Below are 12,908 nucleotides of genomic sequence, written 5' to 3' on the forward strand. Positions count from 1 at the left end.
ATTTGCTCGAATATATGACAAGGTTTTTTTCCAGAGCAAATTCCCTGAAAAATACCCCTTGTCTTATAATCGGGGTCGTCTTATAATCAGACCTCAAATAGGTCTGACTATGAGACTAAGATCCAGGTCCCCCGCAGCGCTGCAGGGGACCTAGATCCTCCTGTCTTATGCCCCCCATTTAACCCCCCCCCAAACTTACCGATGCTTGTGACTCCCCGGTGTGTAGCCGGGGCAGCGTGTAGACGTCTACGCAATTCACGTAGACAAGTTCCGCTGCAGCCGGAAAGGGGTGCGGTTAGCAGCGGGGTTGTCTGCGTCCATTGCGCAGACCGTCCCCGTCTGTGAGAGATCAGGGTGCGGCACCGGCACGGGGAATTCTCTCTGACAGCCGGGGAAGGTCTGCGCGATGGACGCAGGCAACCCCCGCTGCTAACTGCACCTCCTTCCGGCTGCAGCGGAAGTTGCCTACGCGAATCGCGTAGACGTCTTCCCGCTGCCCGGACAACACACCAGGAGTCAGAAGCACCGGTAAGTTTGGTGGGACAGGGGGAGTGTGAAATTGGGGGCATAAGGCATTTCTGTAGGCAGAGTGCTCTATGAAATGCCTTGTAACCCCCTTAATGCCACTCTGCCTCCAGAAATGCCTTTTAACCCTCTATACGCCACTCTGAATGCTGAAATGCCTTATACCTCCCTATATGCCACTCTGCCCCATAATATGCCTTTTAACCCCTAAATGCCAGAGTGGCATATAGGGGTATAAGACATTTCTGGAGGCAGAGTGGCACATAGGTGGTCAAAAGGCATGTCATGGGGCACAGTGGCATATAGAGGGTTAAAAGGCATATCATGGGGCACAGTGGCATTTAGAGGGTTAAAAGACATATCATGGGGCACAGTGGCATATAGGGGGTATAAGGCATTTCTGGGGCAGAGTGACAAGCCTGGGGAGAGATGTGCATAACTGGAGGGGGGAAAATAAAAAGGAAAATAAAAGGAAATAAAAAAAATATTTATCTCAATCATAGCTTTATTAAAAACAAATAGTTTACTGTTAAAACTTTTTTCTTATAGGGGCAGCAGGGCATTTATATTTATATATATACTGGCAGCAGGGGCTAATATTTATATATATTGGCAGCAGAATGTAATATTAATATATATATATATATATCGTCAGCAGGGGCTAATATTAAAGAATGAAAATTGCCAGCTCAGCTGTTTTTTTGAAATCATATTTCAATCATGGCCTTTACTTCAAAGAGATAATAAAAAAAAAAAAAAATATATATATATATATATATATATATATATATATATATAATATATACCTGTGTGTGTAATTGTATGGCAGAAATAAAATGTGGCCACCCGGATATGTTTACCAGCGTTTACAGGCAGTACTTTAATGCCAGAACCCACGACTGCCTTTCCTAATAGTGATGGGAAGTTCGGATCATTAAAGTGAATCGGATCATTTCGATTCGTTCACTGAAATGATCCGATTCATGATCCGGATCTTCGGATCACTCAGTGTGTCTGCACGGAGTTACTGTTTTCCAGTAACTCCGTGCAGGCACACTAACGATTGGCCCCGCCCCTTTCATTATGAATCCTCCCCCCTGCCTCCAGTGATGTCAATGAAGGCAGAGAGTCGTTCAAAGATTCGGATCTTACAGGGATCCGAATCTTACAGTGATCCGGATCACTGTAAGATCCGGATCACTGTAAGATCCGGATCATTGTAAGATCCGGATCATTGTAAGATCCGGATCTTTGAACGACTCTCTGCCTTCATTGGCATTGTAATCATTCAGAGAATGTCACCATACTGTTATAAATAATACATTCATAATCACTGCCCCCAGGATTTACATTCCCCTTTACCTGCAACTGCACCTTAAGATAACTTTATTAAATTAATTAAATTAACCCTCACCATTAAATTAACCCTAAACACCCCATCAACCATGACTGCCCTAAAATTAACCCTTAACACCCCATCAACCATGACTGCCCTAAAATTAACCCTTAACACCCTATTAACCATAACTGCCCCCAAATTAACCCTAAACACCCCATTAAGCATAACTGCCCCTAAATTAACCCTAAACACCCCGTTAAGCATAACTGCCCCCAAATTAACCCTAAACACCCCATTAAGCATAACTGCCCCCAAATTAACCCTAAACACCCCATTAAGCATAACTGCCCCCAAATAAACACTAAAGACCCCATTAAGCATAACTGCCCCCAAATTAACACTAAAGACCCCTTTAAGCATAACTGCCCCCAAATTAACACTAAAGACCCCATTAAGCATAACTGCCCCCAAATTAACCCTAAACACCCCATTAAGCATAACTGCCCCCAAATTAACCCTAAACACCTCATTAAGCATAAATGCCCCTAAATTAACACTAAAAACCCCATTAAGCATAACTGCCCCCAAATTAACCCTAAACACCTCATTAAGCATAACTGCCCCTAAATTAACACTAAAGACCCATTAAGCATAACTGCCCCCAAATTAACCCTAAACACCTCATTAAGCATAACTGCCCCTAAATTAACACTAAAGACCCCATTAAGCATAACTGCCCCTAAATTATCCTTAAACACCCCATTAAGCATAACTGCCCCTAAATTAACACTAAAGACCCCATTAAGCATAACTGCCCCCAAATTAACACTAAAGACCCCATCAACCATACCAATTTATTAGGTAATTTATCTGGAGTACATGCAATTAATTTAGGGGCAGTTATGGTTAATGGAGTATTTAGGGTTAATTTCAGGGGCCGTTGTGGTTAATGGGGTCTTTAGGGTTAATTTCAGGGGCCGTTATGGTTAATGGGATCTTTACGGTTAATTTCAGGGGCAGTTATGGTTGATGGGGTATAAGGGTTAATTTTATGCTGATGATTGAGGGTTAATTTAATTAATTTAATAAAGTTAACTGTAGGTGCAGTTATAGGTAAAGGGGGGCAAACTCAGGGGAATCTAAATCCTGGGGGCAGTGTGAACATTATTAATGTATTTATTTATAAAAGTATGGTATCAGTGATTTTCTCTGAATGATTCGAATCTCTGTAAGATTCGGATCCTTGTAAGATCCGGATCCCTGTAAGATTCGAATCATTCGACTCTTCGGTTCATTCGACTCTTCGGTTCATTCGACTCTTCGGTTCATTCGACTCTTCGGTTCATTCGACTCTTTGAACGAATCTCTGACTCTATGAGTCATCGTTCCTGTGAGAATTAATGAGCTGTAACCTGACCCCAGAGTGCTCTGCAGATGACTCACAGCTCTAGGATCAGGTTACAGCTGCATGATGATTCACAGACTGAACCGCTACAAACGAATCGTTCAGTCTAGTGAACCGACTCATCCGGATCACTAAAAAGAACCGGATCAAATGAACGATTCGTTCATGATCCGGACATCACTATTTCCTAATACATGCGGCCACTCACTAAAGGGCATGACCCGAGGCATGAGAGGCAATAAACGTACGTGGAGGGCACTACAGGGCAAGCCCACTTCAGCCAATGCAGGTATCCTGCTGGGGTCACCTAGATGTTGGAGGATATGAATACATACAGTTAGCACCCCTATAGTATTCGAGATATTAGAGATCTCCAACCTCTCGTTTAATTATTGTTACTAATATAATAATAACAATAATAAATGAAGACCTACTAGGAAAACATACTAAAATGGTAACATTTTACGAATTATGGATATATTTTAATCATTGTTTATGTTTTCAGCTGTTCGGTAGATACAATGTATCTGACTGATATCTACCTATCAGTTTAATTCAATAATACTCTTGAAGCAGCGGGCAGTTTACACGGTTACACCACTGCACACCCAGACTTCCGGGTTGAGTCGCAAAGCAGTTCCGGGTTGTGGCGGAAGAACTAGGTCGCACGTGTGAACTGTGCAAAAGTAACCGTGTGGAGGAAAAAGTGACTGATAAAATGCCCCAGCTAAGCGGCGAACAGCTGTAGATATTACACGCGTGACAATAGCTCGCAGAGCCGTCACCTCACTGATAAGGACGCCGATATCCGTTATATCTAGAAGGAGCCAGGATTCGGCGTTAACCTCTGGAGATTTATTGCAAAATGCTGTCTGATTTGGACCTGATTGGCACTATTCAGGATGACGAGGAGGTCCCGGAGGAGCCGGAGTCTGATGACGAGGAGGAGGTAACACGGAGGGGCATTTATATCCCGGGAGTGGAGTGTGTGCTCTTGGGGCTCCGGTGACACTGGCAGTAGTTCCTTGCAGATGAGTAATACGAGGGGCATTTCATACCAACAAGATCCCTTTGCATTGGGCCCCTTAGAATACCCGGGGTGTATATAAACCAACCCCAAAACAGTATAGCTTAAAGCACTGTGTATAGATCAGCCGTGCATTTAAATAAAGCACTTCGGGCTTCTTCTGCATGGCTTACACGCACTATGCAGATGTTTACAGCTGATGCAGGACCTATAGCTGTCTGGTTTTTTTATTGGTCTGACCCTAAAATAGCTGACCCCAAAACTGCTGCCATAAGAGTGGTCTGTGATGATTTCATTCCCAATATGCTGCATATTCATAGTCATATGTTCCTCGGGTAACTAAGTTATTGTTCTTCAGATGGGTTTTTCCTATGTAATGGTTTAAGAAACTGGCACTTTTTCTGGAAAGATGACTGCGGCTGTATCCATACGTGTTGGGTTTTATACTGTGTGTATGTCTACCGATACATGCGGATCATTGAGTTATAACCTACACCACCTGGCACAGGCCAATGGAGTCCCTCAGAAGCTGCTGGAATGCCTTATAAGGTAGCGCCAATCTCTGCATTTCTCAAGCTGTGGCTTATGTTTAAAAAATGGCTAATGATAATGTTCTCTAAATTTGGTCCACGACAATAAAATGAAGAGTACAGCGGCATTTACCGTAATGGGAAGTTAGGCTCCTAGAATTTATTTGGTCCACACGGTGGGACGGTTACTGTACAGCAATACGTAGCGACAAACGTCCATTAGTATTTATTAAGTTAAAAATATAAGTATTGAATAATATCAACCAGATTAAAAAAATTTCGTACATGCACGCCTAGTAGTGTTAAGTCTTCAGCGTGATTTGCCAAGATGACCAAGGCGGATAGTCATTTTGGATTTTTTGTAAATCCTGTTAGGAATCTTCATTAACAACAGGGGCGTCTTCAGCATGACGGAGTAAACATAATCCTCAGATTTTTGGGAATTCCTTGTCTGTCTTATACTTTTCACGTAGAAATCATAGAAAAGTACCAGTCTTGACGTAACTTGAGGTTGCAGATTTTATTGTTGAAGTTATCAGACTGGAAAGCTGGTTAACTATTAAAACATAGAATTTAATAAGCCAAAGTTCTGCATACACAGAGCCAAGCAATACTGGCTTCGGGTTGCTCTTTTTAATGTTTTTTAAGTCTAATTGTTGTTTATGTGATAAGCACTGTTAGGATAGTTGTCCCTTTTGCCCATCTTGGTGTCAAAGGCTCAGTAAGCGAGTTGATCGGCCTGTGGAATTGTCTGCCTGTGTTTGGAAGAGTTGAAGGTTGAAGCAGTTGTACATGACTAAAGAACAAGCTTGGTTTCCCCCCTCATTGTGTGATACTGTGATTTCTTTATTGAAGGAACAACAAATCGTCTTGGGTAAAAAGAAGCAGAAGCTTGCTGGACGCAAAGGTGATTTCAACGCCGACTTTGTTTTTGGAGAGCGAGATGGTCAAGCCGATGACAGCTGGGTAATGGCGGATGTCATGGAGCAGCTGAAAAAGGTGAGGAGGGTATTTGAAGGATGGGATTAGAGCCATCTGGGTCTCCTACGTACCATAATACTATATTTTATCTCAACCAACTCATCCTGGGAAATTCACCCAACCTGGGAAATTTGCCAAACCGATGATGTTAACAAGCGTTATGCTTAAAGTGTTACAGAAGTCAATTAGGCTGTGAATTTATGTACTCGCATATTTGGCTGTGAATTTATGTAATCCAGGTGATTATTTTAAGAGATCACCCGGAAATAAAAATTCCAAACATTTTTTTTTATGTAGTCTGTCTGTGAATATGACAGGGATAATATTAAAGGATCTTTATCAGTTAGTCTTGATTCTTGTAACTGTAATTTTGTTTGCTCTCCAGAGAGTGGCCACCAGTCTGGATGAGAAAATTGAGACTGTGAGAAAGAAGAGGAAAATTCAGGTTTGTACAATGTACATGGTCTTCTGCAAGACCACAGCCTACCAACTTTGAGCTTAGAAAGTATGTGTTCCAATAGGAAAAGGCAGAAAAGGAGTCAAAGCCAGCGGAGGAGAGTACTGACGTGAAGAGTGAGGAGGATGAAGAGGAAGACGGTCAAGAAGAAGAGGAAAGTGAGGAAGAGTTTTCATCTGAAGAAGAAAGTGTGCTAACAAAAGCTGGTAATTATAGTCACCTTGATGTCTTCTGTCTTGCTATCTGCTTTTACTCTTAAAGTCCATTTGATCCCCAATTCAAATATTCTGTAATTCCAGATACTTTAAGAGTCAAAGAGAAGAAAAGAAAGAAAGTACCTCCGGTATGACCACATACGCATTTTGTGCGTGCCGTTTGTATTTGTGGTCTTCATTGTCTTTTGAAGAACTGTCTGCCTAGATAGCGCCTAAAGACCTGACATTTATTTTCTTGTTTGGTAGGGCTCTGGTTTTTTTGAGGATGCTTCTCAGTTTGATGAGAGCTTGACATTTCAGGATATGAACCTTTCCAGACCACTGCTTAAGGTACTTTTGGAAAACAGTCCAATTTATGTTTGCGTTATAACCGTTGCTTACTCCTGATTTTTCCTTTTTTGTCTGCAGAAAAGGGACAGGTAGTAACTTCCATTATCCCTCTATATATCCCTTTGAGCATTGTACATTATAACTCCCAAACATTCTCTTTTACAGGCAATCGCTGCTCTGAGTTTTCAACAGCCTACCCCCATCCAGAAGGCTTGCATTCCTGTCGGATTACTGGGAAAGGACATCTGTGCTTGCGCTGCCACGGGAACCGGTAAGAAGAAGGTCCGACTTGTGATTTATAGCGTGTACTTGCAAACAACTACATGAAGTTTTGTCTCCTAGGTAAAACTGCTGCATTTATGCTTCCTGTTCTTGAGCGTCTAATCTACAAGCCACGGGAAGCTCCGGTGACCCGTGTACTGGCTCTTGTTCCAACACGTGAGCTTGGCATACAGGTACATGCAGTGACCAGACAGCTGGCCCAGTTCACGGAGATCACGACCTGCCTGGCCGTAGGTAAGTAGGATCTTGTCTAAATTTGCACAATGGCAGGTGTGAATTGAATGATCATACATAAAGAAACACCACATGTCTTGTAATTTCTTTCAGGGGGTCTTGATGTAAAAACACAGGAGGCTGCTTTGCGCTCCGGTCCCGATGTCCTCATTGCCACACCGGGACGACTCATTGACCATCTGCACAACTGCCCCTCATTCAGCCTTAATTCTATTGAAGTGCTGATTCTTGATGAAGCAGACAGGTGATGAACATGCCCCGAAAGCTTCTCTGTTTAGAACTAATCGTTATGCATTTTTGTTAATCTGTTTTGCTTGGTTGTGCGTAGGTGAACGGCACAACTGACGGGAGACTAGCAGGATAGGGTTTTCTTTCCATTCCAAAGCATTTCATTTCTCCCAAAAGGTGCTGCCTACGCTACAGCACATTCTACACTGTATATATTGCATGAAATACAGCTAATAACGATATATTAATAGCTTTACTACATCCATCTGTGTGAGGGTAATTCTCACAATGAGCTCACTTAAAAAGGATACTTGGAGTGGGTGCGTGTGACGCAAATGTTTCCAAGAACATTGATTGGGCAAATCATCGTTATTTTTTCTAAAAGTTAAATATACATGTATCATACACTCCGGATTTCACTGTATTAGAATACAAAGTGAGATTCTTTTGAAGATGTTTTTGTTGGGCAGTGGAAACATTTCTTAACTCTTTGTTGCTTTGTTCCTCTGCTTCTCTGTAGGATGCTAGATGAGTATTTTGAAGAACAAATGAAGGAGATTATCAGACTTTGTTCCCATCAAAGACAGACACTGCTATTCTCTGCTACCATGTCTGAAGAGGTAACGTTTACCTTCCACGTTATATTTATGAGGTCATTTTAGAAATACAAGTCGCATGAAACGCAAAGCATGCACGTTTTATGGGATGAGCAACGAGTGAATTGTAGAAACAGCCAAAAGGTTAATTGGTAAGGTGGTGTGCCAGGAACCAAACCAAACTCATCCAGCCTTCTAAGTATTTCTAACTTGCTTTCCTTAAACCACCAGAATAATCGAGATGGTATATTGTGAGGTGGATGAAAAAATATGTATTGTATTTGTTTTATTCCCGTCTTACAGGTTCAAGATCTGGCTTCTGTTTGTTGATGAGTAATACGAGGGGCATCTCATACCAGCGAGATCCCTTTGCATTGGTACCCGGGGGGGTGTATCTAAACCTACCCCAAAACAGTATAACTCAAAGCACTGTGTATAGATGAAACATGCATTTAAGTACTTCAGGCTTCTTCTGCATGGTATACATGTACTATGCAGATGTTTACAGCCGATGCAGACCCCTAAAAAGTATACACCAGACCCTATAGCTGTGTGATTTTTTTATTGGTCTGACCCTAAAATAGCTGACCCCCCCCCCCCCCCAAATGTTGCTATAAGAATGTTCTGTGATGATTTAATTCACAATATGCTGCATATTCACTCATACATTTCTGGGGTAACTAAGAATAATAGAGATGGTATATTGTGAGATGGATGAAAAAATGTGTTGTATTTGTTTTGTACCCGTCTTCCAGGTTCAAGATCTGGCTTCTGTTTCTCTTCGCAATCCAGTGCGTATCTTTGTGAACAGTAACACAGACGTAGCTCCATTCTTGCGTCAAGAGTTTGTCCGTATTCGACCAAATCGCGAGGGTGATCGTGAAGCCGTTGTTTGTGGTGCGTGCAAAGGACGTTTGTACTAAGTAAAGGGGAGCTCTCCCCATAGAGGGGGGTTCCTGGGGGGGGGGGGTTGGACAGATCTGTGCAACTATTATATTATTCTGCTTGAATTCTGCACGGCAGTGGTCATCGGCTCTCATCAAACTTTTATTCTTTTTTCCAGCCCTCCTCACACGTACGTTCCACGATCATGTGATGCTTTTCACTCAGACCAAAAAGCAGGCGCATCGCATGCATATCCTCCTGGGTTTAATGGGTCTTGGAGTTGGGGAGCTCCATGGAAACCTCTCGCAGACACAGAGATTAGAGGCTCTAAGGTAGAGTCTACAATTGTCTCCCCTTGACACAATGCAGCCCCATCCCCAGTATGTCATGCATTTCTCCAACTCTGTCCTTTCCCCCCGCGGCATCCAATCTAATCACTTTTGTTTGTTATGTTTCTAGACGCTTCAAAGATGAGCAGATTGATATACTGGTAGCCACAGATGTGGCGGCTCGAGGGCTGGACATACATGGGGTGAAAACGGTGAGCAGAGGCCTGGAATGGTGTTATCGGAGGGTAAAATAAATCAAGCATGGCCCGGTTAACAAATGGCGGACAGAAACTTGTAGGCCTGTGTGTATATGTTCTCCAACCCAGCAAAAGCGCGGGTTTTTTTATTGTATTGTAATTTTTTTGTATGAATGCGATCCACCAACATCCCACCTTTTCATAATGCAATTGATTAGGGCCACTGGTGAAGTTTATTATAAAAGCTAGGCGGTTTTCGGTCGTCTTTTTCTCTGGATACCGTGTGGTGTATTGTGCCGTCGCATCCGGTGTTCATGATTACGGTAAAATGACGCACAAGTATTGCGTGATTCTGCGGTCAATCTGAGAAACGTGTGTCTTGTAGGTCATAAACCTAACTATGCCTGGAACAGTCAAGCATTACGTGCACAGGGTGGGTCGAACAGCGCGTGCTGGCAAAGCAGGACGTTCGGTGTCCCTGGTGGGGGAAGAAGAGCGGAAGATGCTAAAAGATATAGTGAAAAAAGCACAAGCCCCTGTGAAGGCCAGAGTTATTCCCCAAGGTGAGAGGCGTTAATATTCCTTGGCGGCTGATGAATTGACGGGATTGCGGGTTGTACCGATTTCAATGCAAATTATTGTAATTGTGCGTTTGTTTGACTTCTCCTTCGCCTCCTCAGATGTGATTTCCAAGTTCCGAGACAAGATTATAAAGTTGGAAAAGGAGATTTATGCCGTGCTACAGCTGGAGAAGGAAGAAAGGGAAATGCAGAAATCCGAGGCCCAGGTGGGCTCTTAAACTTGACTTTAAAGCAATGTTTTGGCACCCAAAATTGTTGTGAATTATTTGCCGAACGCCCCATGTGTTGCAACTTGCGGTTTTTACTCCACTGTTGTTTTTTGTCTAATTACTCTTCACGCAACCCCCAGATCAGTGTTGCCAAGAAAAAACTCCAACCAGAAGGAGGGCCTGAAGAGCAACACATGCCAAGAACATGGTTCCAAAGCAAGGAAGAGCGAAAGAAGGAAAAATGTAAGGATGTGTTGATGCCGGAGGTCTTTATTATTTATCATCTTTTATTCATGTAGCGCCAACAATTTAGTCCTAAGCACGTGTAACAAACCAACACATTTGCTTATTTTCTATGCATAGTATCACATGCCCTTCAAGAATTTGATTTGGCTTTAAGAGGAAAGAAGAAACGTAAAAAGTTCCTGGCGGACGCGAAGAAAAAAGGCGAGATGACTGTAAGTTGTGTTTTGTTAGCCGTGTCGCTTTGGGTTGGCCAGATGTTCACATACTCAGCTCTGTGACTTCCATGCCCCCTTTGCAGCCCGATGAGCGCTCACAGTTTGAGGTGCTGAAAGCTCAAATGTATGCAGAACGCGTGGCCAAGAGAGATCGCAAACCCAAGAGAGCTCGGGCGGTACCTGCTGATGAAGATCCCTCAGGTATCTTCTACTGAATCGAGACAACACCTAGTATAATAAATCTTGCCGGAGACAAAGCGTGTTGGGGCTTTGTGCAAGGGAAGAAGAGCGAGTAGCGATCTCAACAACAATGGCAATCCCTTTCCTAACAAACAAATCTGTTTTCTTCCAGCATTGAAAGCGAAACCCAAGAAGCAGAAGAAGAACACAGTGTTTGATGAGGAATTAACGAACACAAGCAACAAAGCTCTGAAACAGTACCGTGCAGGGTATGTTTTATCCCAAGAAATGTGTCTAATAATTGTTTTCAGGTCAATAAGTCCTTGCCTAAATCTACATGAGGCACCAATGAAGCTTGTGTGAAGTCTGTAGAAGTCTGTAGATATATCTATCTAGTACACACTTGAAACAATAATCTAGTATCGTGATGGGTGATTTATCTATCATCATCATCATCTCTCTATTACCCATATTGGTGTGAATTCTTTGCATGCACAGGTAATAAATATTACATGGTGAATATATTGGGAAGTGACAGTATGTTTATGTAGTCCTATTTCACCTACTTCCCCCTATTCAGCCTCTGGTTAAACAAGTTGGCCTGGATTACAAGATGCATGTATCTATCTATCTGTTTTAAAAATGTGTTTTATTTGTTCCAGACCTTCATTTGAGGACAAGAAGAGATTGGGAATTCAGAGGAGGAAAGGCAGCAACTTCAAGTCCAAATCACGGTCTGTATTGGGGGTTTTCTCAAGCAGAATATACACATAACACACCCAGCTTTTGTCAGTAAGCAACTTCCACTACAAGTAGATTGTAGGTAGGATTCCTAATGGTATAAGTTGAAGCAGCCTCACCGCACCAATATTCTTAAAAAGACCTTGAGTAAATGAAAGGCAGAGGCAACAATACGTATTGGCAAGACAAACAAAGCAACTTTGTATTTTTTTATTTTAACAGGTATCGGAGGAAGTGAGGAGTTCACTGAAACAAGAGAACGCTAAGCTAGAGGAGAGCTCCATCACCTGCATTTACAACTGTTGGCAGCACAGACACCAGAATAACATACCATTCATCTTCCATGTGTCTGACGATTGACAATTCCATGCTAATTTTCAGAATGATCCTTTTAAATATCAACCAATAAAGAAATGTTTTTGTTACTTCAGGTGTCCAGGGTGTCTAGTGTCCAGGGTGTCTAGTGTCCAGGGTGTCTAGTGTCCAGGGTGTCTAGTGTCCAGGGTGTCTAGTGTCCAGGGTGTCTAGTGTCCAGCGCGCAGTGTCCAGCGCGCAGTGTCCAGCGCGCAGTGTCCAGCGCGCAGTGTCCAGCGCGCAGTGTCCAGCGCGCAGTGTCCAGCGCGCAGTGTCCAGCGCGCAGTGTCCAGCGCGCAGTGTCCAGCGCGCAGTGTCCAGCGTCGTCTGCCCGGTGTCGAGTGCCCAGTGTCGAGTGCCCTGTGTCGAGTGCCCAGTGTCGAGTGTCGAGTGTCCAGCGTCCGGTGTCGAGCGTCGAATGTCGAGTGCCCAGTGTCGAGTGCCCGGTGTCGAGTGCCCGGTGTCGAGTGCCCGGTGTCGAGTGCCCGGTGTCGAGTGCCCAGTGTCGAGTGCCCAGTGTCGAGTGTCGAGCGTCCGGTGTCGAGCGTCGAGTGTCCAGCGTCCGGTGTCGAGTGTCCGGTGTCGAGTGTCGAATGTCCAGCGTCCGGTGTCGAGTGTCGAATGTCGAGTGCCCAGTGTCGAGTGCCCGGTGTCGAGTGTTGAATGTCGAATGTCGAGTGTCCAGCGTCCGGTGTCGAGTGCCCAGTGTCGAGTGCCCAGTGTCGAGTGCCCAGTGTCGAGTGCCCAGTGTCGAGTGCCCAGTGTCGTGTGCCCAGTGTCGAGTGTCGAGTGCCCAGTGTCGAGTGCCCAGTGTCGAATGTC

The 12,908-nt window shown here is 43.7% G+C and overlaps 1 protein-coding gene across 1 annotated transcript; it reads left to right on the forward strand.

Moving 5' to 3' along the window:
- Nucleotides 1-4,134: 4,134 nt before the first annotated feature.
- LOC149278837 (putative ATP-dependent RNA helicase DDX27) lies at nt 4,135-12,037 on the forward strand. Its single transcript, XM_089501694.1, has 21 exons — nt 4,135-4,218; nt 5,682-5,825; nt 6,193-6,252; nt 6,329-6,470; nt 6,564-6,607; nt 6,726-6,809; nt 6,975-7,080; nt 7,152-7,325; nt 7,419-7,569; nt 8,074-8,173; nt 8,905-9,046; nt 9,213-9,366; nt 9,494-9,575; nt 9,946-10,123; nt 10,241-10,347; nt 10,491-10,593; nt 10,714-10,808; nt 10,895-11,012; nt 11,164-11,260; nt 11,654-11,725; nt 11,955-12,037. The coding sequence occupies exons 1-21, from the start codon at nt 4,135-4,137 to the stop codon at nt 11,968-11,970; spliced, it is 2,253 nt and encodes a 750-aa protein (XP_089357820.1). The 3' UTR covers nt 11,971-12,037.
- The last annotated feature ends 871 nt before the right edge of the window (nt 12,038-12,908 follow it).

Source organism: Sceloporus occidentalis, unplaced genomic scaffold, assembly GCF_023333645.1.
Source record: "Sceloporus occidentalis isolate IW3139 unplaced genomic scaffold, rSceOcc1.0.p SCAF_179, whole genome shotgun sequence".
NCBI lineage: Eukaryota > Metazoa > Chordata > Lepidosauria > Squamata > Phrynosomatidae > Sceloporus > Sceloporus occidentalis.

Excerpts from the sequence above, each read along its gene's own strand:
- LOC149278837 (XM_089501694.1), top strand. The coding sequence starts at position 4,135 with ATGCTGTCTGATTTGGACCTGATTGGCACTATTCAGGATGACGAGGAG. Across the intron at positions 7,081-7,151 it reads TTGCGCTGCCACGGGAACCG|GTAAAACTGCTGCATTTATG; the intron begins GTAAGAAGAAGG and ends TTTGTCTCCTAG. Across the intron at positions 11,261-11,653 it reads CTGAAACAGTACCGTGCAGG|ACCTTCATTTGAGGACAAGA; the intron begins GTATGTTTTATC and ends TATTTGTTCCAG.